This window comes from Spermophilus citellus (genome assembly GCF_964194105.1).
Source record: "Spermophilus citellus genome assembly, chromosome: 13".
Lineage (NCBI taxonomy): Eukaryota > Metazoa > Chordata > Mammalia > Rodentia > Sciuridae > Spermophilus > Spermophilus citellus.
In genome coordinates, this window is record NC_138193.1 from 94,497,671 (window position 1) to 94,518,556 (window position 20,886).

Sequence of the window (20,886 nt, forward strand, 5' to 3'; positions counted from 1 at the left end):
CCTTAAACTATACTACAGAACAGTGTAACAAAAATGGCATGGTGGGCTGGGGATGTGGCTCAAGCGGTAACCGCTCACCTGGCATGCTCGGGGCAATGGGTTTGATCCTTAACACCACATAAAAATAAAATAAATAAAATAGTGTCCGCCGAAAACTAAAAAAATAAATATTAAAAAAATTGTCTCTCTCTTAAAAAAAATGGCATGGTACTGGCACCAAAATAGATGTGTAGACCAATGGTACAGAATAGAGGGCACAGAGACAAACCCACATAAATATAATTATCTCATACTAGAAAAAGAAGCCAAAACATATATTGGAGAAAAGATAGCCTCTTCAACAAATGGTGCTGGGAAAACTGGAAATCCGCATGTAACAAAACGAAATTAAACATCTCTTTCTCACCTTGTGCAAAACTCAACTCAAAGTAGATCAAAGACTTAGGCACTAGAACAGAGACCTTGCACCTAATGGAAGAAAAAGTAGGCCCAAATCTTCATCATGTAGGATTAGGCCCCAGACTCCTGTAGTGCAAGAATTAAAACCAAGAATCAATAAATGGGATGGATTCAAACTAAAAAGCTTCTTCTCACTGAAAGAAACAATCAGTGAGGTGAATAGAGAGCCTGCAGAAAAATGGGAGCAAATCTTTACCACAAGCACATCAGATACAGCATTAATCTCTAAGATATATTAAGAATTCAAGAAACTTAACACCAAAAAAAAAAAAAACAACACAATTAACTCAATCAATAAATGGGCCAAGGAACTGAACAGACACTTCTCAGAAGATGATATACAATCAATCAACAAATATACGAAAAACAATTCAACATCTCTAGCAATTAGAGAAATGCAAATCAAAACCAATCTAAGAGTTCAGCTCACTCCAGTCAAAAGGGCAGTTATCAAGAATACAAACAACAATAAGTGTTGGCAAGGATGTGGGGAATAAGACACACTCATACATTGCTGGTGGGAATGCAAATGGGTGCAACCAACCTGGAAACCAGTATGGAGATTCCTTGGAAAACTGGGAATGGAACCACCATCTGACCCAGCTATCCCACTCCCTGGTTTATACCCAAAGGACTTAAAAACAGTGTATTACAGGAATACAACCACATCAATGTTTATAACAGCACAATTCACAATAGCTAAATTGTGGAACCAACCCAGTTGCCCTTCAATAGATGATTGGATAGGGAAACTTTGGTGTATATACCCAATGGAACATTACAGCATCAAAAGAGAATAAAATCATGGCATTTGCAGGTCAGTGGATAGAGTTGGAGAATATCATGCTAAGTGAAGTAAGCCAATCCCAAAAAAACAAAGGCCAAATGTTTTCTCTGATATGTGGATGCTGACCCATAATGGGGGTGGGGTGGGGAGCATGGGAGGAATGGAATAACTTTAGATAATGAAAGGGGAGGGAAAGGAAGAGAAGGGTCATGGGGTAGGAATGAGATGGCCATCATTACCCTAAGTACATGTATGAAGACACGAATGGTGTGACTCTACTTTGTGTACAACCAGAGAAATGAAAAATTGTGCTCTATATGTGTACTATGAATTGAAATGCATTCTGCCATCATGTATAACAAATTAGAATAAATAAATAAATTTTAAAAAAGATGTGCACTGCAATCTCACAACAATCTGCTGACAAAGTAACTAAAAAATATAACTAAAGAAAAAAAAAATCAATGAAAGCCTTTCCCCTTGCTCTGTGCCCCAGGCCTGGCAGACTCAGGCAAGGTGTGGCTGCCTTGGGGCTTTTGCACAAGTGCATTCCTGTCCCTGCCACCTCCTCCCTGGCTCCCTGTGCCCCTCAAGGTCTCAGATGAAGTCTTCCTAACTATCCTAACAACAGTCTCCCCCAGCATAGCCCTTCATCACATAAATTTGCAATTTATATATTTTCATGTACTTCTTTGTCATCTTTCACATTAGACTCCATTTGAGAGGGCTTCTCTCTCTCTTCTTTACTCTCTCTCATTATGTAACATGAAGGTCTTTCTCTTTCACACATCACCTTATGCCTTGCAGGTAATAGGCCAGTCACAAAATAGTTGTTTTAAAATGCACAGCATTGTACTTTACCTTTACCTGATCTCTTTTCTTATAACTAGACCCAGTAGGCAACTAAAAAGCTCAGAATGACCACCAACACCTGCCCAGGTGGCAGCTCTCTTGCTGTCTAGGGACAAGGCAGAAAGAAGGGGGAGCAGAGATGCTATTTCATGTCCTGCTGGGTCTTCAGACCAGGCCTTGGCAAACTTTTTCTGTAATGTGTTAAATAATAAATATTTTAGGCTTTGTTGGCTGTATACAATGTTGCACATTGTTTCTTTCTTCTGTTTTCTAACAACCCTTTTAAAAATGTAAACATTATTCTCAGCTCCAGGGCTGTACTAAAAAGGGCTGAGGGTGGGGTGGCTGAGGGTGGGGTTTGGCCCACAGCCTGTAGTTTTACAACTTCTGTGTTATACACTAACACATAATCTAAGTTGTAAGCATCTTAAGTCCAAGCCTGAGTTTTTTACTTGTATTCCCTTATACCAGGCATAGTACTGAGCATATAGTAGGTATTCTCAGTAAAGGAGAACTCAGTGAAATTGATTGGAATTGGGGGCAGAGAAGAGAAGAGGCCAGGTTTGGTGTAATAGGCGTTACCTAGGAAGACATGGCCTGTGGCCCAGGCTGATGACCCAAGGACTTAGAGGTAATGAGAAGAACTTCCCACACCACAGGAGGTCCTCCCCCACAGCCTTGGAAGTCCCAGCTCCTGACATTCTTCCCTTCCAGGCAGCTGCTCCTGTTGCTCCTACTTATAGTGCAGCTGGCTGGGCCCTGGAAAGAAGCCATCTTTCCCCATAGGTGCTCTTGTGCTGTGCTCTCTCGCCTTGATAGTTAGGAAGACTTTCTTGCCATCTAGCACTCTGAAAATGCTGTCAAAAGGTAACTACTGCCTCCAGAGGGAAGAAGAATTTGGCCAATATGGAATTACCTACTCAACTGCTACCAACACTGCTCAGATGACGGCCAGGAACCCTCCTGAAAACAGCTTGTGGATGGGAGCAAGTTTTGAACCTGCCACAGTTCCCATTCTTGAGATACTGGTAGTAGATGAAGGAGAGGAAGGTATAAGTGGATAGGAAAGCTCCATGGAGATCATCATGGCCACAGTCCCCACTCCTGGAATCACTGGAATGTCAGGATATTGCAGTGCCTCCTGAGAGTTCCGAAATATGCACGATGGCTTTCCCATTCTTGCTTGCCCACACCCGAGCAGTCTGAGGTCAGAGCCACCTGCTTCCAGACAGGGGTGCCTTTTTCCTCTGGCATCCCAAAATCTCAGAATGACCACCTACACCTGCCCAGGTGGCAGCTATCTTGTTGTCCAGGGAGAAGGCAGGGGGAAGGGGGAGCAGAGATGCTATTTCATGTCCTGCTAGGTCTCCAGCCTCCACAAGGGAGTGGAGCCACCCACAGCCAGAAGACTGGCTCCATCTCCAGGCACTTCCGTCCTCCTCTTTCACATCTTGAGATCCCAGAATAATTCACTGCAGTGTTCTTTGTCAAGTCTCTGCCACCACATATTCACCTCCCCATCTTTATGGAAGAAAGAAAGGAACAAATGGTCCCTTGGGCGTTGTAACCAAGCAAGCAGATGCTTCCAAAGGAAGGTAAGTGTCAGATGCGTAACTACATGACTGAGGAAAACACATTATCTAACCAAGCTGCACTCTGATGCGGCAAGTCCTACATTTTAGATAAGAAAGAAGCAAAAGGGTGGAAATAATTTATTTAAGGACAGACTATGAGTTAGTGGTGGAGCAGGAAACTGCATCAAACTCCCTTGATTCATATGAGGTCTTATCCGCTGGAGGAGCCAAGGCAGTGACCTTAGGGGACAAGGAACAAATGATCTGGGGAGGAAAGGAATGGCAGCTTGAGGAAACACTTTGGAAAAAACAAATTAAATCCCAAGGTCACTGTAGCTGTTCTCATGGGGGCTTAGGGATTCTGTGTTTCTGAAGAAGGTAATTCCAAACCAAATGAAAATATGACTTTGGGACTTAATTCTGCATGTCTAACTTGGGAAAACTAAGACAGTGAAATGGAGAAGAAACTGTAAGAAATATTGGATACACAATATCACGGAGATAATATTCTGTAGGAAACTCAAAAGCAAAAGCAATTCTATAAATGTTAAATGTACTGACAAGAGAGCTGGCAGGGGCTGGGAGGTGAATGTTGTTCTATTCCTGAACATTAAGAAAGTTACAATTTCCTCTTGCTAGCTGCTATGGCTTGGAAATAGTTTGCCCCCAAGGGCTCATGTGCTGGAGGCTTGGTCCCAGTGTGGAGATATCAGAGGTGTTGGGACCATTCAGAGGTGGGGCTTAGTAGAAAGTGATTAGGTCATTGGGGGTACTGCTTTGGGAAGAGATTAATGTAGTTCTCACGGTAATGGATTGTTAGTAAGTGAGGCCACCCAATGCACTTGGATCCTTCTGCATGTAGCTGATTCCCTTTCTACTCCTCTGCCATGTTGTGACCCAGACAAATGGACCCAAACATATTGGGCCCCTGATCTTGAATAATAGTTTCTAAAACAATGAGTTCAACAAATCTCTTTTCTTTATAAAGTATCCCACTTAAGTATTTTGTTATAGCAACAGAAAACAGACTAGTATGTCACCACCAGAGTAGTAATTTTTGAGTTGTATGTTGCCAACACAGGTTAGAATTGAACAATGTCAAGAATGTATATTTTTCCTTATATCTGATATGATCTGATAGCAACTCAAAGTAGAACCATGGCTAGGAAATAAAAGTAAGTTTCAGGAAAAAGACAAGATGCTGTGGTACTTTGGGAAAGGAATGGTTGAAACATTCTTCTAAGTTACCACGTGTAAATGTCCAGCCACAACGGGGTTTTCCAAAGCCACTTGGGAAGCATTTGACTGTTGCTACCACCATTTGAGACAGGGTACAGGTTCCTTTGGCTGAGCTGGGCTAGGACAATCAGACAATTATCTCAAGTCATCAGAAATATATCAAGGATGCAGTCAGGGTCTGGGGTGGGATTAGAAATAGAATCGCTAGTTCCAAGGGGATGACATGGATGTGGCAAATAGCAAGTGATATCTCACAAAGGAATTAAGGCTCAGAACACAAACCAAGATAACAACACATGAAGTGAGAGTTAAAAGTGGTGGCTAGAAGCATTGTGTTTGGCTAAGATCAGTAATGCCAGAGAAGCTGGTGAGCAGCTCAGTGTGACGATCCTCCTCCACTTGGACCCATATTGTGGGTTAAGCTCCATATGCCAGTGTTTCCATGAGACCTGGCAGCCAGGTTCCGCGTGTCCACACGAGGAGACCTAGCCGATGGAGACTTGTCCTGGTGAATTGAACCAGGTAGACCCTTGGTGAAAATCTTTTCCCCAACCCTCTGTTTAATACACATATAAGTAATGCTAAATAACATGCTTGTATTTTCAGATGCATTTGAAAAGATAGCCCCAACATTTGATGAACTAGAGTTGTAACTCAACACAAAGCACTGCATGACAAGAGCATTTGGTGATTGTTTGGGCAACATGGAAAGGCAGGGAGGCCAGCTGCCAGGGGGACAGCCAGCTCTCAGCTAGCTCCAGGTGGAGAATACCACATGAGGTTTCACTTGGAGGCCCTCTTCCCTCTGACACTGGACATTTAGGGGCTTCTTACTATCTGGTGGTGTGGAATCAGGTTAAAAAAAAAAGGAAGGATTTAGAAACTATTTTAACCTAAGTAAATTACAACCAGGAAGTTAGGTCTGCTGGGAAGGGAAAATCTCCGAAGTCAGTATCCTGGCACTATCTGATGTCTGGGCTATGTGGGGCTAAAAAGTGTTCCTTCCTAATGGTGCACTGGGGACAGGGGAAGTGCTACCTACTGAGTGAAGCCAACTCAAACCCACTGCTTTTTTCTCACTTGAGCTGGGAAAGCTGGAACTCTTTGGCCTTGAAGACTAGGCATTTTGCATATCAAATTACTAGAGAATGAAGGTGTCCTTGACTTGCAACTTGAACCTGACATATTTATAAGAAAAATAAACTAAACAAAAAAAGAAACAAAGGGAATAAGATCAAAAGATATTATCTGCTTAGAGAAAGCTGGACAATGCTTATTGGCTGATTGATTAATACAACATAACAACCACTTAAATCCGCCTCCTCTGTGGAAAAACACTGAGAAGTTATGCTGGGATTGTATTAAAATGCTGCCCAGCTTTAAGTTATGTTTTACTCATTATCACAGTTGTAGACTTTTCACTTAGTAAGGATGGTAACCAAATAATCAAAGCAAGCAGGTTCTGAGTAATTCTGAAAGTTTTGAGACCTGCCACTAGAAAGATATTCTGAAATAGAAATCTGTCTAGTGCCAGGTACAGTGGTGCATGCCTGTAACCCCAGCAACTTGGGAGGCTGAGGCAAGAGAATTGCAAGTTTGAGGACAGCCTTGGCAAATTAGGAAAACCTGCAACGTAGTGAGACCCTGTCTCAAAATAAAAAAAGGGCAGTAGATATAGCTCAGTGGTGAAGCACCACAGGGTTTTATCTTCAGTGTCATAATAAATAAATAAATAAATAATAAAATAAAATGAAAAATAAAAAAGAAAGAAAAGGAAAAAGAAGAAAAGAAAAAAAAAAGGAAATCTGTTTAGGGTAGGGCTTCTCCAACCTGGCAATATCATCATTTTAGATTCAATAATTTCTGATGAGTGGGACCATTCTATGCATTACAGGATGTTTAGCTGTATCACTGACCTCTAGCTACTGAATACCAGTAATGATACTTCTCCCTAAGTCATGACTATCAAAAATGCTTCCAAAGATGTCCCCTGAAGGGTAAAATCACCCTAGTGGTCATACCATTATGTACATATGCTAAAGTAAGAGACCAAGTCAGACACTGAAGGATCTCATACTGATTATTATATGTGATTTGGACATTTAAAAAAGTATGCTGAAATGCTGAGAGCAAAAGTATACTCACTGTGCACAAGAAAACAGAAATCTCTCCACATCAGCAGCAGAGTGAGTTTTGTGAAGCCTTCTGCATCGTACTCCACGACTCCTCTAAGTAACACAAACACACACAAAAACCCTCATAAATATATGGTATAGAAGAGATGGAGCCAAGTGAAGAATATCTTGGTGATGTCAGGGCTACTGAATCTTGTATGGATTCCAGTGAGTTTGATCATGGGAAAGGTATTGCCTCTAGGTTTAAGTCACAGCTTTTCTATTTACTGTTTGCTATAACATAAGCAAATCTCTTAACCTTTAGAACCTCAGTTTCCTCATCTGTAGAATGAGTATACTTAATATTTGTAAACTTCGTTACAGGGTTGTGAAAAACAAAACAAACCATAAAATGCAAATATTAGCTAGTAAAAGGGAAAAGTTGAGAAATCAGGTCAGCAATGACCTCATAATACCAAAATGTCACCATGCTATCTGTACAATGATCTTTAAAGTCTTACTTTCACTTGGGACTACACAGCAATGAATGATGACAATATTATTAAGTTTGAAATCATATATTACTTTTCTTCCAAAGTATGTGGAATCCTTTCTCTTGCTGTGTCCTCCCTCCCCACTGGACTCAAGATAGTAGCAATGTCAGATGGGAGAGTGGTGAGTGCAGGGGCCAGCAGAGTGCTGGTCTGTCGGCCCCATTTACTTCTTTCAAGAGCAGACTGTGCCAGGGGGTATCACTACTATAATGTGACAATATCAGCCATAATCTTTGGAAGGGAGTGATTAATCCTCCCAAGAAGATCTTTGTTGTCCTTAGAAATGCCCTTTCCCTGGCCAAATCAGGCCAATCAGACCATCAATATTGATGATCTCCCATAGGAAGAGATAGTTGTGTTGCTTGGAAAGGTAAAGGAACAAGGATCCTGAGGGCTAAGGGATTTGCTCAAAAGATGGCTGCTATATCACTCAGATGTGCCTGAAGTCAACTATTCTGTTGACCAGTTTTATTTTTCTTTATAAATTTATTTATAATTAACCCAATATTATAAAACTTATAAAACTAAACTTTTTAGGTCCCGTACTCAAAGGCAAAAATAAGCACACATTTTTTATTATGCTCACAGTACAGTAACACAGTAGTATTTATTTATAATTTAGCACTAATTGTATATAAGTACTACTATATTATTGTAATATGTGCATAAAACATACACAGACATGTACATTAAAAAAGAATGATATTTTAAAACAAATACATATGCAATTTTCATAATTTTCTTGTACCCCAGGAAAGTTGTGTCCTTTGGAGGGCACTGTGCTAGCTTCTACCATTTTCAATTATATATACTAAAGATAATCTTATTCAAAACTTGGAAGATCAAAGGTATCATTTAGTAGTCACTATATCAAAAATACTTCCTCAAAATGTTGATAAATAAAACAGAAAAAAATCTCAATTATTAGAGAGTCATGTAAAAGACAGTCATGTTGCTTGGATACTGACATTTCTATTTTGGAGTAAGGAAAATTCCATAATGGATAATAAGAAAATTGCTTAACATTGTTTTGGGGAGTCAGACATTTTGCTTTAACTGTGCCAGTTTGAAAATGATACCCCAGGGAGCTGCCAGCCTTATTATTGGTTTCCTTCTCTCTTACCTATTCCCAAGTTCCTAATTTCTTCTATTATTTAAAATTTAAATTTTGTTACTGTATGTGTGTATGTGTGTGTGTGTGCATACGTGTGTGCATGTGTGTGTGTGTGTGTGCATATGTGTGTGCATGTGTGTGTGTATAAAATTTATCCAAATTCTCTGGAATAAGGCTGGGTATAATGAGACCATTAAAATCCTTAGTGCTCAGTTCCACCCGATGGGCAGAAAGCTCGACCTCTTCAGACCTGAGGGAAAGGCACTGCCTCTTCCATGGAGTTGAACCTCAGCAGAAGCTTGATAAGGCGCCAACAGCATAAAAGTAAATAGGGCCACAGAGTGTCATGGCCTCTGGCAGAGGAGGAAAGGGCAGACACATGGGACAGCAGCAGCAGGAGGTACCACTGTCCCTACAGTCACATGCTTTCCCCTTTTCCCACATGGCACCTTCTTCCAACTCACTTTTCTTTTTCCAGAAATTGAACTCAGGGGCACTCAACCACTGAACCATATCCCCAGCCCTATTTTGTATTTTATTTAGAGAAAGGGTCTCACTGAGCTGCTAAGCCATTGCTGAGTCTGGCTTTGAACTCATGATCCTCCTGCTTCAGCCTCCTGAGCTTCTGGGATCACAAGAGTGCACCACTGTGCCTGGCCTTCCAACTCACTTTTGTGTCTAGTGTTAGATATTTATTTATTTATTTATTTATCTATCTATCTATCTATTTATTTATTTTAGTTGTAGGTGGACACAATTTTTTCTTTTTTTAATGTGGTGCTGAGGATTGAACCCAGTGCCTCATGCATGCTAGGGGAGCACTCTACCACTGAGCCATAACCTCAGCCCATAGTGTTAGATTTTCTTTGCAAATCTGTGTGGCACCATTGGCAGTAATGTCCTTTCAGTTTCTGCCCTGGCTTCCCCTCTTCTAGGTGTGTGACTTCTATCAGGTTACTGAACTTCCAACAGATTCACAGATGTGTCAAAAATGCCCGCCTGGTTCACTTCATGGGTACTGTGAGAAGACAGGTGAAAGCGCAGTATGAACTACAAAAAGCTGTACAACAAGCAGGTATTACTACCATCACTGCTGAAGGTACTACGATTATTACTGCGGATCTTGCTGCAGGCACTACTACCATTATTACTGCAGGAATTATTACCATTATTATTATAAGCACTATTAACATTAGTACTGCAGGTTTTGCTACCATTATTAATTCAGGCATTAACACCATTATTACTATAGGGTTTACTTCCATTATTACTGCAGGCATCACTACCATTATTGCTACAGACAGTACTACCATTATTACTGCAGGTTTTGCTCCCATTATTACTGTAGGCAGTACTACCATTATTGCTTATTGCTGGGGTAGGGGGCAGACATACTGCTGCGGGGGTGGGGGAGATATCTGATTCTACTATTTGCTAAAGAATGCTTTAAAAAATGTCACCCCAGGAACTCTAGTGTAAACAACATGCCAAAAAGAATCAAAATGGCATTGCAAAGATCTCATATGTAATAATTGAATGCTATTTTCTTAATCAAGTCTCCATAGTAGGCTCATGAGCAAGTGAGTGGTTGGTACATGGGTTTAAACAGAGCAGAACTTACGTGCCGAAGTGACTGAGGAAAGCAGCAATGTACTCTCTTCTTTTATGATATCCTTGAATCACATACTGCACCTGGAATAGGATCCCAAAACTGAGAATTAGCACAGAAAAATTTTAATGCTTTATTATGAAAAATTTCAAAGATTCCTATCCATACTCAACAACTATGAATATTTTGCCTAGTTGCTTTATCCAAGGATCTACCTACCTATCAACCTATCAATCAATCTTGCTGAAACATTTCAAAGGAAATTAGAGACATCATGACAGTTCACCCCTAAATACTTCAGTATGTAACCCCCAAACTAAGATATTCTCCTACATAATCATAATACCATTATCATATCTAACAAATTTAGCAGTCATTTCCTGATATCATCTAGTTCCCTGTCCATTTTCAGAATTTCCCAACTATTCCCAAAACATTTTTTAAAAAGCAGCATACAACCCAAGGATGAGATATTTAATGTTTTAATGTCTTCAAGTCTTTTAAATCAAGAATAATAGCATCTCCTCAAGTATGTGTACATGTCTGTGTGTGCCCACGTGTGCACACTGACTTTTCAAAGAAACTGGATTAGCTGCCTAGAAAATGTCTCAATTCTCTTAACTGCTTCCTTTCTTTTTTCTTTACCTTATGTATTTCCTTTACCTTATGTATTTTTACCTTATGTATTTTTCCTTTACTTTATGTATTTCCTATAAATTTTCTTTTTCCTTTACCTTATGTATTTCCTATAAATTGAAATTTAAAGAAGGTTTTATAGGTAAAACGGGGCATCAATGGATCACTTGGTTAAGATGATGACAGCCAGATCATGCCACTGTAGAGGGCTGTTGTCCTGTCACAGTGAGTATTAACCTTAATATATCCCCCACCCCAGTTGACCACCTAATACATCATCATCATCAAACATTCACTGAATGGTTTTAGTATCTGTTGGGAGATTTTTATTTGAATCAATTTTTTTCATAATGACCTGCAAAATGGTGATTTTTGAACTTTATCATTCCCTTTGCATTTATAAGCTGATGTTCTCTGCAAAGAAGCCCTTTTTCTCACTAATTTGGGGTGGGTTTTTTTTCTCTCTCTCTTTTTTTTTTTTTTTTTTTGGTTATCTTGAACTCCTATTGAAAAGGCAATATAATGCTTTATTCTTTCTTTTTAAAATCCTTTAGATTTTAAATTGAAATAAGTGTTCAGAATAAGACATATGACAATAGGAGATTTTATTTTGCCTTTTTATATTTCCTTGTTATCATCAAATGACAGTTTCTATTTAAAAATGTGAACTCATTAAGCTAGGTAGTTGAAAGTCAGTCATTTATGCACCAGCCTCCAACATGAAAACATGTTTTTTGTAATGTCTTCATAATGGTAGAAAGAAACAGTGGGAAAGTGAGACCCCCAAAATTGTTTATACTGGCTATAGCCAAACAGCATTTCCTTGGCTAATGAAAGCTCAAGATAAAGTGCTTGGAATAACCTTGACACAATTGGTACTGATAGCCATGCTGCACCCTTTAAAAGTAAAACAATTCTATTTATACAATAGGGGTTTTATGTCAATTTATAAAAACAGTGCTTACTTTGCAGGCTTAATGCAGGATCAGAAATGTTATTTTCGGAAAAGAAAAACAGATGATAAGTTTGCTTAAGTGGCTTTGTTTAAAAAGGGGATGAAAACAGTTCTGTGTACTTGGTTTTAAAAACAGAAAACCATTTTAACAGAAACCCACAACAAAACTGGCTACAAAGATAGATTCCAATGTAATTATGGAAATTCATTTGAAGAGATTGTTCCTAAAAGCAGCCCATACTGTCCTCGTTTGGAGCAAACAGAAGAACACCAATTTCAAAAGACAAGTAAAATTAATGAAAGGGAAACAGATAAGAAAAACTGACTGATTCTTATATTTCTGGGAAAATGATAAAAATTTTTTTGAGGAAAATATATGACTAGAAATTAATCTCGATTGGAGAGCTTTAAAAAGGCTTTTCTTCTCAGTTCTGGAAGACCCAATTTGCATTTTTCTCTATAATTCTGGGACACAGATTGGAAGGCAGTGCAAAGCCCAGAATGTAAATAAGAATCCTGCCCTCCCCTCAGTCCTGCAGGAGGGCAGCAGCTAGGGGAATTTGGTTTCATGAGAAGCCGCCGCTCCAAGACAGTTGAATGCCCTGGAATCTGGGCCAGGCCCACAGACTACAGAGTTGCCAGATTTTAGTTTCTCTGACATTTGAAAAATAATATGGAAGCCTCTGAAATATTATTGTTCTTTTAAAGTCTTTTCTATATAGAGAAGAACAATGTTTTGAACCAGGAGAGACAAATAAACAAAAGATCTCTTTCCAAGCTAATATACACAAGTCAACAGGAGTAAAGAAAATAGCACTTTGCAGAGGCTCGGGAGGGTGAGGAGGATCACAAGTTCAAAACCAGCCTCAGCATCTTATCGAGGCTCTCATCAACTTAGCAAGACCCTGCCTCAAAATAAAAAATAAAAGGGCAGGGGAGTGGCTCAGTGGTTAAGCACCTCTGGGTTTAATCGTTTAATCCCTAGTACAAAAAAGAGAGAGAAAGTGGGCAGGGGGAGAGAGAGAAGTACTTTGGCAATTAAATAAACTGAGTCACAATCCATGTGGGAAGGTAAAGAGAGAGTTGATTATGCATTAACACCTCTAGTTTTCAGCTAAATATGTTGAATGGACATTAACAAATATATTCTTATATTTTTTGGAAATAGTTGACCACCACCATTATGTAAAATCATTTACTTGGCAATGTTATAGCTCATTAATGCACCTAAGATAAAGCTTTAGTATGACATGCCTGTGTAGAAGACCAGCTGAACTGGAATCTTGCCCTGTGGAGGAAGAGTCTAGCAAACTGCTTCCAGACCTGACAGGAAGCACCAAAGACTAACTATTAAAAAGTGAGTTACCAAAAAATTAGAAAGAAATGAAGGCAGTTTTAAAGAACTATTCTGATAGTAATTTTTGGCAAACATGCATAGATGTATGCATGTACCAGATAACTGGGAAATGAAGGGGTTCAAAAATTCAAAACCACAAGAAGACACAAGATATAGCAAAAACTTAGGGAATAAAGGAAATTCATGAAAAAGGTGACTTAAATTTCCAAGTGTGAGTTAAGGGATAAAGATAAGACTGGAATATGAGGTCAGCAGTCTTAGAAGTCAAAGAAATAGGACAAGAAACAGATGAACTGTAATTCAAAGTAGGAATGAAAGTGTCACATGGAAGATGAAACCAGGAAGGCAGTCTGAGGTGCGTGATACAGGATGGTGCTGGTCCATGCTGAAGGAGTCACAGCTGGAGGAGTCACAGCTGGAGGAGTCACAGCTGGAGGAGTCAGGGTACTTGCTCTTTTACCTTGTTGGTGAGTAGGTGGCATACTTGAGGAACATAATCGATAAGACATCCTCCTCCCGGAAAAGCTGGGATATGGAGAGCTGAGGAGCCTCCAAGTGCACTGAAAAGAAAAGAGTATAAGACATTGTTCTTAGGGCTCGAGCAACACAGGCAGGGACACTGCCAAGCAGACGTGGATTCTTCAGTCAAAGCCCAGCTGGCAACTGCTTTGAATCAATAATGATGGGAAATGAGCTTTACTTTACTATTAAATTTCTATATTACATTATGTGGCACATCATTAAAAACAACTGAGGGTCTTCTCACCCAACAGTACAAATTAGCAAGTTTTGTTTGGCCCAGGTAAACTGGCTTACCAATATGTTATTGAAACATACTTTTAGACTCTTCTTTATGCCCAATTCATTGAAAATTATTCATGGAACAGCTGTACTATACTAAAATGAAGATATAACATAACATTATAAAAGTATATTAAAGTTCTCCAGCTTATAAGCTGTGTTACCTTGTTTTTAAAGGCATATAAGGAGAATGTATGGTCTAAACAAGGTATAGTCAACAATCATTGATCCAAATGCTAAAACACGATGATTCAGACATAGTTTCCAGAATTTTCATGGAGCTGAAATTTTTTCAGTTTAAATTACCCAGCATATAATTATTAGAAGAAACTGTTCAGAACTTTACAGCTTGCATTTCTTTTACCACCTTTAATTTTTCCTTTTGCCCTCATTTGTTTTCCTTAATTTTATTTTAATATACATATTTCTATAAGTCCCTTAAAACCTCTCTGTAATATGGTGGGATGTTAAAAAAAAAGCCTTTAAAATTCTTTAATTCTGTGATTACTCATTATCCAAGTCCCCACACTTATAAGGTTATAAATGGAAAACAAGTGTGCCCCAAGAACTGCCTAAAAAATCATTCCTAAAGAGGTCAGGGCAGATTCGCTGAGTCTAAGGTTTGTGACACAGGGAACATGTCTAATTACTAAAAGGATTCCAGACCCATTCTACATTGAGTGGATTTCTGAAATTAATTTTTCTGGCAAAGATAAATTTTATGCTTGTTTATGGGAATGAAAAATTCCAACAAGCAAAAGTCCAGATAATGTGAGGAGTCAAAGTATTCGAATGTAAATACTCGATATTGACTTTTTCTACTCAGATGAAACCTAGAAGTGCAGCTCTTCTGACAACCGAGAGCACCATAAGACAGCATTTGCCTCAGTATGACATTAACAAATCATCTGCGCTCTGCAACTGCACACATCACTGCCTTTTGCTACTGTTGGAGTCGATACTGCATGAGATGTAACCTAAAATCTGGGAAAATTCCCATGATTTCCTATGAACCAGAGCCGGCTTTTTTGTCCTCTCTTTGCATGCAGGAAAGATGCAAGACGGCACACATCTCAGTAGAAGGTTCTAATGATTCCATTAGGATGGAAAACTGACCAAGAAGAAGATTCTACAGGTCAAAAATAAATTAATCAATCCATTATTTATACCTTGTGGCTATTCATTAAACATCCATAAAACATAGACAATGGCAAGCTCCAGGCTGCTCATATCTTATTTAGAGAACCAATCTTTCACATTACACTGTTCCAAAAAGGAAATAATTTGGGTGGTTCCTTGGAATTGACTGTAATGGGCTTTGACTTATATAACATATTATAGGGCAAGTCTTTAATCATTCATTGAATTGCACACCAGGAAGGAAGCTAGTTTGTGGGTAATCCTCTGAACTTGAATCTCTCTGTTTCTCTCTCTGCTTGATTTGTGTCATTCTGAAAGATAGCCACGAGGCAAAAATTACCTAGAATGAAGGAAAGATGTAGAAGTACGAAGAAATCCCGCCGCTTTGCTGCCAGGCCCCTGTTTCTGCTCCCTGCTCCAGTGATGACTAAGACCTTGCCCTGGTACTCATTGCTCGATCATATTATCTAACTTAATCCCTCCCCCTACTCAATGAAGTGGGAATTACCATTATAATTTCACAGGTGAAGAAAAGGCCTGGAGAGCACAGGAATTGCCTCAGCTTCACACACCCAGTGAGTAGTAGCGCCAAGATGGGACCCCAACCTGCTGCCTGCTGCCTGCTGCCAGGGTCCATGCTGTTTCTGATGAAATAAGTTGCCTCCTTGAGGAAGGGGGATTTTTATTTATTTAATTTTTTGGGGGGTGCTGGGAATGGTGTCCAGGGCTGTGTGAGAGTGCTGAGCTGGGTTAGGACAAAGGGCCCCTAGGGGCATTCAGACCAAGGCTAAGGCAGACCCTGAGGCACAGTTCATCTTCTCTGCAGTCATCTGCTTGGCGGCCAGGGGAGCTCTCCTCCTCCAGCTGTTCACGCACCAGTATCCCCACCCCCACTGCCGCCCCAACCCTCAACAATCAGATTCACTAGATCTTGGATGTGATGGGCCAACCACTCCAGCATGTCTACTTTGAGTGACTCAGCCAGCTATGCAGGACAGGCCTCCTTGTGTGAAGCACTTCAGGACCTATGACAGACTATTTTAGCTGAGTTTATTTTTTAAAGGATGCTTATTTCACCCTTTGTTTAATTTCACCCTTTGTTTAACTCAGTAGTTTCTTAACTTGTAAGGGTACAAAACCTAGCATTCAGTGTCACACACTGATATGCGCTGCTGATTCATGTATAAATATCCGCCTTATGGGTAAATATTTAACAGGCTTGCTATAGCTCCAATGCTGCTCTGACCATACTGAATAAACAAAGTCAAGTGCCATGAAATAAAAGATCTATTATATTTTTAAAGGGTGGAAGGTGGAGGTAAGGTCTTGTGATCTCTAATTAGTTAATACTGATGAAGGGGGGGGGAGGAAACAGGCTGAGCATGTACAACAGAAAACTCACCTGTGCAGAGATTCCAGGGCTCACTGAGATGCCCCCAGGAATGCAGCTGGCAGGAGACCCAGGGCCTGACTAACTCCCTCCTGGCTGAGCCAGGGCTGGGGCGGGGTGAGGAACAGATGAAAGGGATCACTTGGTGCTACTGCTTCTGATCTCTAGAGCGGGGCAGGGAGCAGGCAGGGACAAAAAGGTGAGGAAAAGTAATCGGGGTGTCAAGGGTTTTAGGTTGAACTTGGGAGAAGAAAAGGGTGAAGAGGGCTGTTTTGATAGAAAGTGCCTTCTATGACTTCATGGACTAATGTGAACCATGAAATGAGTTAATAATTCTTAGAAATGAAAGTAAATCTGTGGATATGAATAAGGATAAGGATAAAGTCAGTTTGCAAAGCTTTTCCACCAATGGAGTTAATTAATTAGACCAAAGGGTAACCAGAAAAGCACTTCCAGCTCTGCCTTATGTGCTCTAAAGGATAAACATTAAGATCTATCTCCGTGGAAGGTATTAATATATTCTTTTCCATGCAGATGAAGTTAACAGAGACCTTTATGAACTTGGCTCTGTCTGCAAATATCGAAGCCTTGATTTGGCGGCAGCATGACAGTGCGAAGGAATCATTTTTGAGTACTGCGACATGGAAAAATGAGGGGAGACAGGCTGTCTGAAAATCTGACTTGGGTCAATGGGGTTTGATTTTGACCATCGCGAAAGAGCAACTCCCCAAATAAAATAAGCAAAACATAATTGTGACTGGAGAAGAACAGAGGGCTACAGATTCTCCATCATCATTCCTACTTCTGTCAAGTTTTGTCTCATTAGTTCTACTCAACTTTCTCACCAGTGCAGCTGGGGATAATACTACTTGCAAAAAAGAAAATACCAATCCCTTGAAGCATTGAAAGAGGGTCAGAATAATGATGAGAATTACACTGATACAGAGATGACACCAAGCACTTGAAAAGAAACTTTATTCTAGAATGCCTCTGGTTTGAGTCTAAGGGTCATGAAAAGGTACTTTCAGAGACACCTGGGTCAGCCTTAGTGCCCTGCTCTTTCCCTTGCCTTCGGTTCTAAGGGTCAGAAAGTTGGCCTGGCTCCTCTACCACAGCATGATTCAGGGGAGTGTAAGAGGCTGAGGCATGGAAATGGGGAACTTCAAGAAGGTAAATATACCCAAGCTGCCTCTAGCCCCCAAGCTAAGGGAAAGGCCAGAGGAAGGTGCAAGGCCTTCACTCCAGTCAACAAACAGTCACTGTGTGCCCAGCTCTGTTTAAGAACTCAAGTTTCCCATTCTGACTATGTGACTAGGACTCCACTGTCAAGTCCCTTCAAGGTAGACAAATGCCAGGGATTCTCAAGGATCTGGGGCATTGTATGATACAAGAGTATGTTTCCTGGGGGCCTGCTGGGAGAGCCACCACAATAAAATAAGTCCCTATTATTTACTGAGTACCTACTTTGGCCAGGTGCTCTACTAGGTATTCATAATCTCTAAATCATATGACAATCCTATTCAGTAGATCTAATTATCCCAATTTATAGATGAGGAAACTGAAGTTCTAACAGTTCAAGTGTCTTGTCCAAGATAACCCAATAAATAAGTTTCAGAGATGGGCTTGAACTCAGATCTTTCTGGTTCCAAAGCCTGTGTCCTTTTTTCAATAGGAATTCTTTCACAGAAAGATGGTGTGGAACTAGTGGAATAGTAGACTAAGTGATTGTTAACTGTCTTCAAAACTTTTACCTATAAAATTCATCACTATGTCATTTCACATTCTATTATCTTAAGATAACATGTCTTGCAACAAGTTAATCTGATGGGATTTTTAAAAAGTTACTTACAGATTCTAAAAACCCAGAAGGACATAAATAATAAATTGAGGAGAGGGTCTGGTTTTCCAACTGGATTTGTTTTTCTAGTAAAGAATTTTCTAGACTTCTTATCAGTCCTCTCTTATCATTTTATAGATTCAACTGTGAACCATCTCCAGAGGCTCTCAGTCCTTCAGCTAAACAAAATCAAACTATAGTCCAGTATGGGAAAAATCTCAAGGAGCACAAGAGAAGAGGGAAATAACAGACAGGAGATCAGGATGGGGAGGAGGTCTGGGGAGGTACACTGGACAGGGGCCCAGGGAAGCATCAGTACAGACCTGGCCATGGCATGTTTGTGATAGATTTAGTACTTCACTAAATAACACTTCACATAAGCAAGGTCTTTGTTAGAGTACTGTGTTCCATTTCTTGTTTCCCATTTTTAGAGAGACATATAAAAATGGAAATGTTCTGAGACAACAGTATGATTAAATGCTCAGAAAATGTTCCTCTTTGGAGCAAAGTCTACAGAAGTTGAAATTGCTAAGTTAAAATACTTAGAGGGTTATGGAATTATTAAATAGAATATTTAAAATATGAAGGCAGGGCTGGGTTGTGGCTCAGCGGTAGAGTGCTTGCCTAGCATGTGCAAGGCCCTGGGTTCAATCCTCAGCACCACATAAAAATAAATAAATAAAATAAAGATATTGTGTTCAACTACAACTAAAAAATATTTAAGTAAATAAATAAAATATGAAGGCATACTATAAGGGTGAGTTTCATCAGCTGCTCTCTACCCAGGGATAAAATAAACAAAAATATTTTAAACGGCAGTTAAAGGGGACTTGGTTGGTAAATGAATTCTCCATAGAACAAAGTTTCCATTTACTGAGCACTAACTATTGATCAGGCACTAGACCAAGTGCTTCTCCTATATGGTATCATCTATCCATCTCTCCAACCTACAAGAAAAGTGTCATTCCATTTCATGGATGAGAGGGCTGGAAGTTAGAGAAGCTAAATAACCTTTCTAAGGTCATGCAGATGATGACAGCAAGGACACATCTAACTCCATGTCTCTCGGACCTAAATCTGCCCACTCTCAGGTCTTTGATTAGCACGTTTGGACTTCTACATCCCAGTCTGCAGACATCTGGTTCTACATGTGGGCTGACCAAGCCCTTGAAGCTGTTTCCAGGAACACTTATTTAGGTACATGAGCTGAAGCCATTAGGGCCCTTTTCATTCTAGGAAAAGAAACTCCTGGAAACCTGGAAGAACTCTGGGGGCCAGAGGACTTGGTGGACACCTTCTAGTAGAGAAGAGGTGGAATGCAAGCAAGGAAATTTTACATTTTAAGAAACACAAAAGAAGCGAGTACTGTAATTGCAAACAGAGTATGTCTAACAACATGAACACGAACCAAGTCTTTGTTCAGAGATGTGTTTTTTTAAGTTTGTTAACATCTCACAAAAGCCTTTAAGAGGCAGTAATCTTAACAGATGTCCACCATCAGGATTTTGTTAGCATGTGGAAAAGCAGTTTAAGTAAGGCCCCCCAAACAACAATGGATTCAGCAGATGTTGTTATACTAAGATTTGGTACGAACTACTTAGAACGATGCCTGGCCACTCAGGACACGAACAGATTAAGGGAAAGAAGAGCTTTTACCCTCTTGCTGCATCTCTATCCTTGGCCTGTGATCTGCAGTTAATTCCACTGCAGTCTATTTGAGGAATTCAACTATTTTCAAATATCAGTGGTCGGAAACAAGTGAACTTACTGTAAATTTGTTAAAAATTTACAATTTTGAAGCTCCACTGAAAGTCTTTACTATTCTACTATTATATGAGTTACTTTTCCTATGAATTACCTTTAAAGTACTTTTTCTGGAAAAAAAAATCAATGCTTAAAGAAATCAATAGTTACCCTAAACTAAACTTAGGAACATTTTTCTAAATCCCTCCCTCTCATTGCACACAGGTTTTAATGATGGCCAAAGGCAGAGGTAGAGAATAAGAAAAAAATACTTTGGTCTTCCCAGGGCAGGGAAAGGCATTCACCCAATTCCTGTTAGCTGGCATTTGCTGAAGGCCTAGGCACAAGAACAGCATGCAGACATTGCCTGTTTCTGGGCTCAAAGGACTATTCTGTACGTAGTTGGAGTTTGGCTCACACACAAAAATGAAAAAGACACCAGAAGATGAGATTAGCCAGAGAACTAGTACTCAGCACTTTATAATTTGTTTCCAAAGTGCTCCTTGCTTGATTTTTACAACAGCTTTACAAAGCACATAGCAAGTGTTAATATCGCAAAGAGGAGAAAACTGAGGCTGGGAATGGATGACTTGCCCAAAATGAAAATGAAAGTGGGATTGTAATATTTCTCTGCACCAGCAGTTTTCATGTTTGCTTAGGAATAACTTGCAGCTTGTTTAACACTCATAAACTCAGGACCGTCCCAAGAGAAGGCAATTTATCAG

At 39.8% G+C, this 20,886-nt stretch overlaps 1 protein-coding gene across 1 annotated transcript in view; it reads right to left on the reverse strand.

The window, feature by feature from the left end:
- Window positions 1-20,886, reverse strand: part of BABAM2 (BRISC and BRCA1 A complex member 2) — a 417,514-nt gene that overhangs the window by 71,601 nt on the left and 325,027 nt on the right. Inside the window, exons 8-10 of the mRNA XM_081264501.1 lie at window positions 13,711-13,810; window positions 10,315-10,385; window positions 7,057-7,139 (exon numbers count right to left, since the gene is read on the reverse strand). Of these exons, the coding sequence (XP_081120627.1) occupies window positions 7,057-7,139; window positions 10,315-10,385; window positions 13,711-13,810 (254 nt within the window). The remainder of the gene's footprint in view (window positions 1-7,056; window positions 7,140-10,314; window positions 10,386-13,710; window positions 13,811-20,886) is intronic.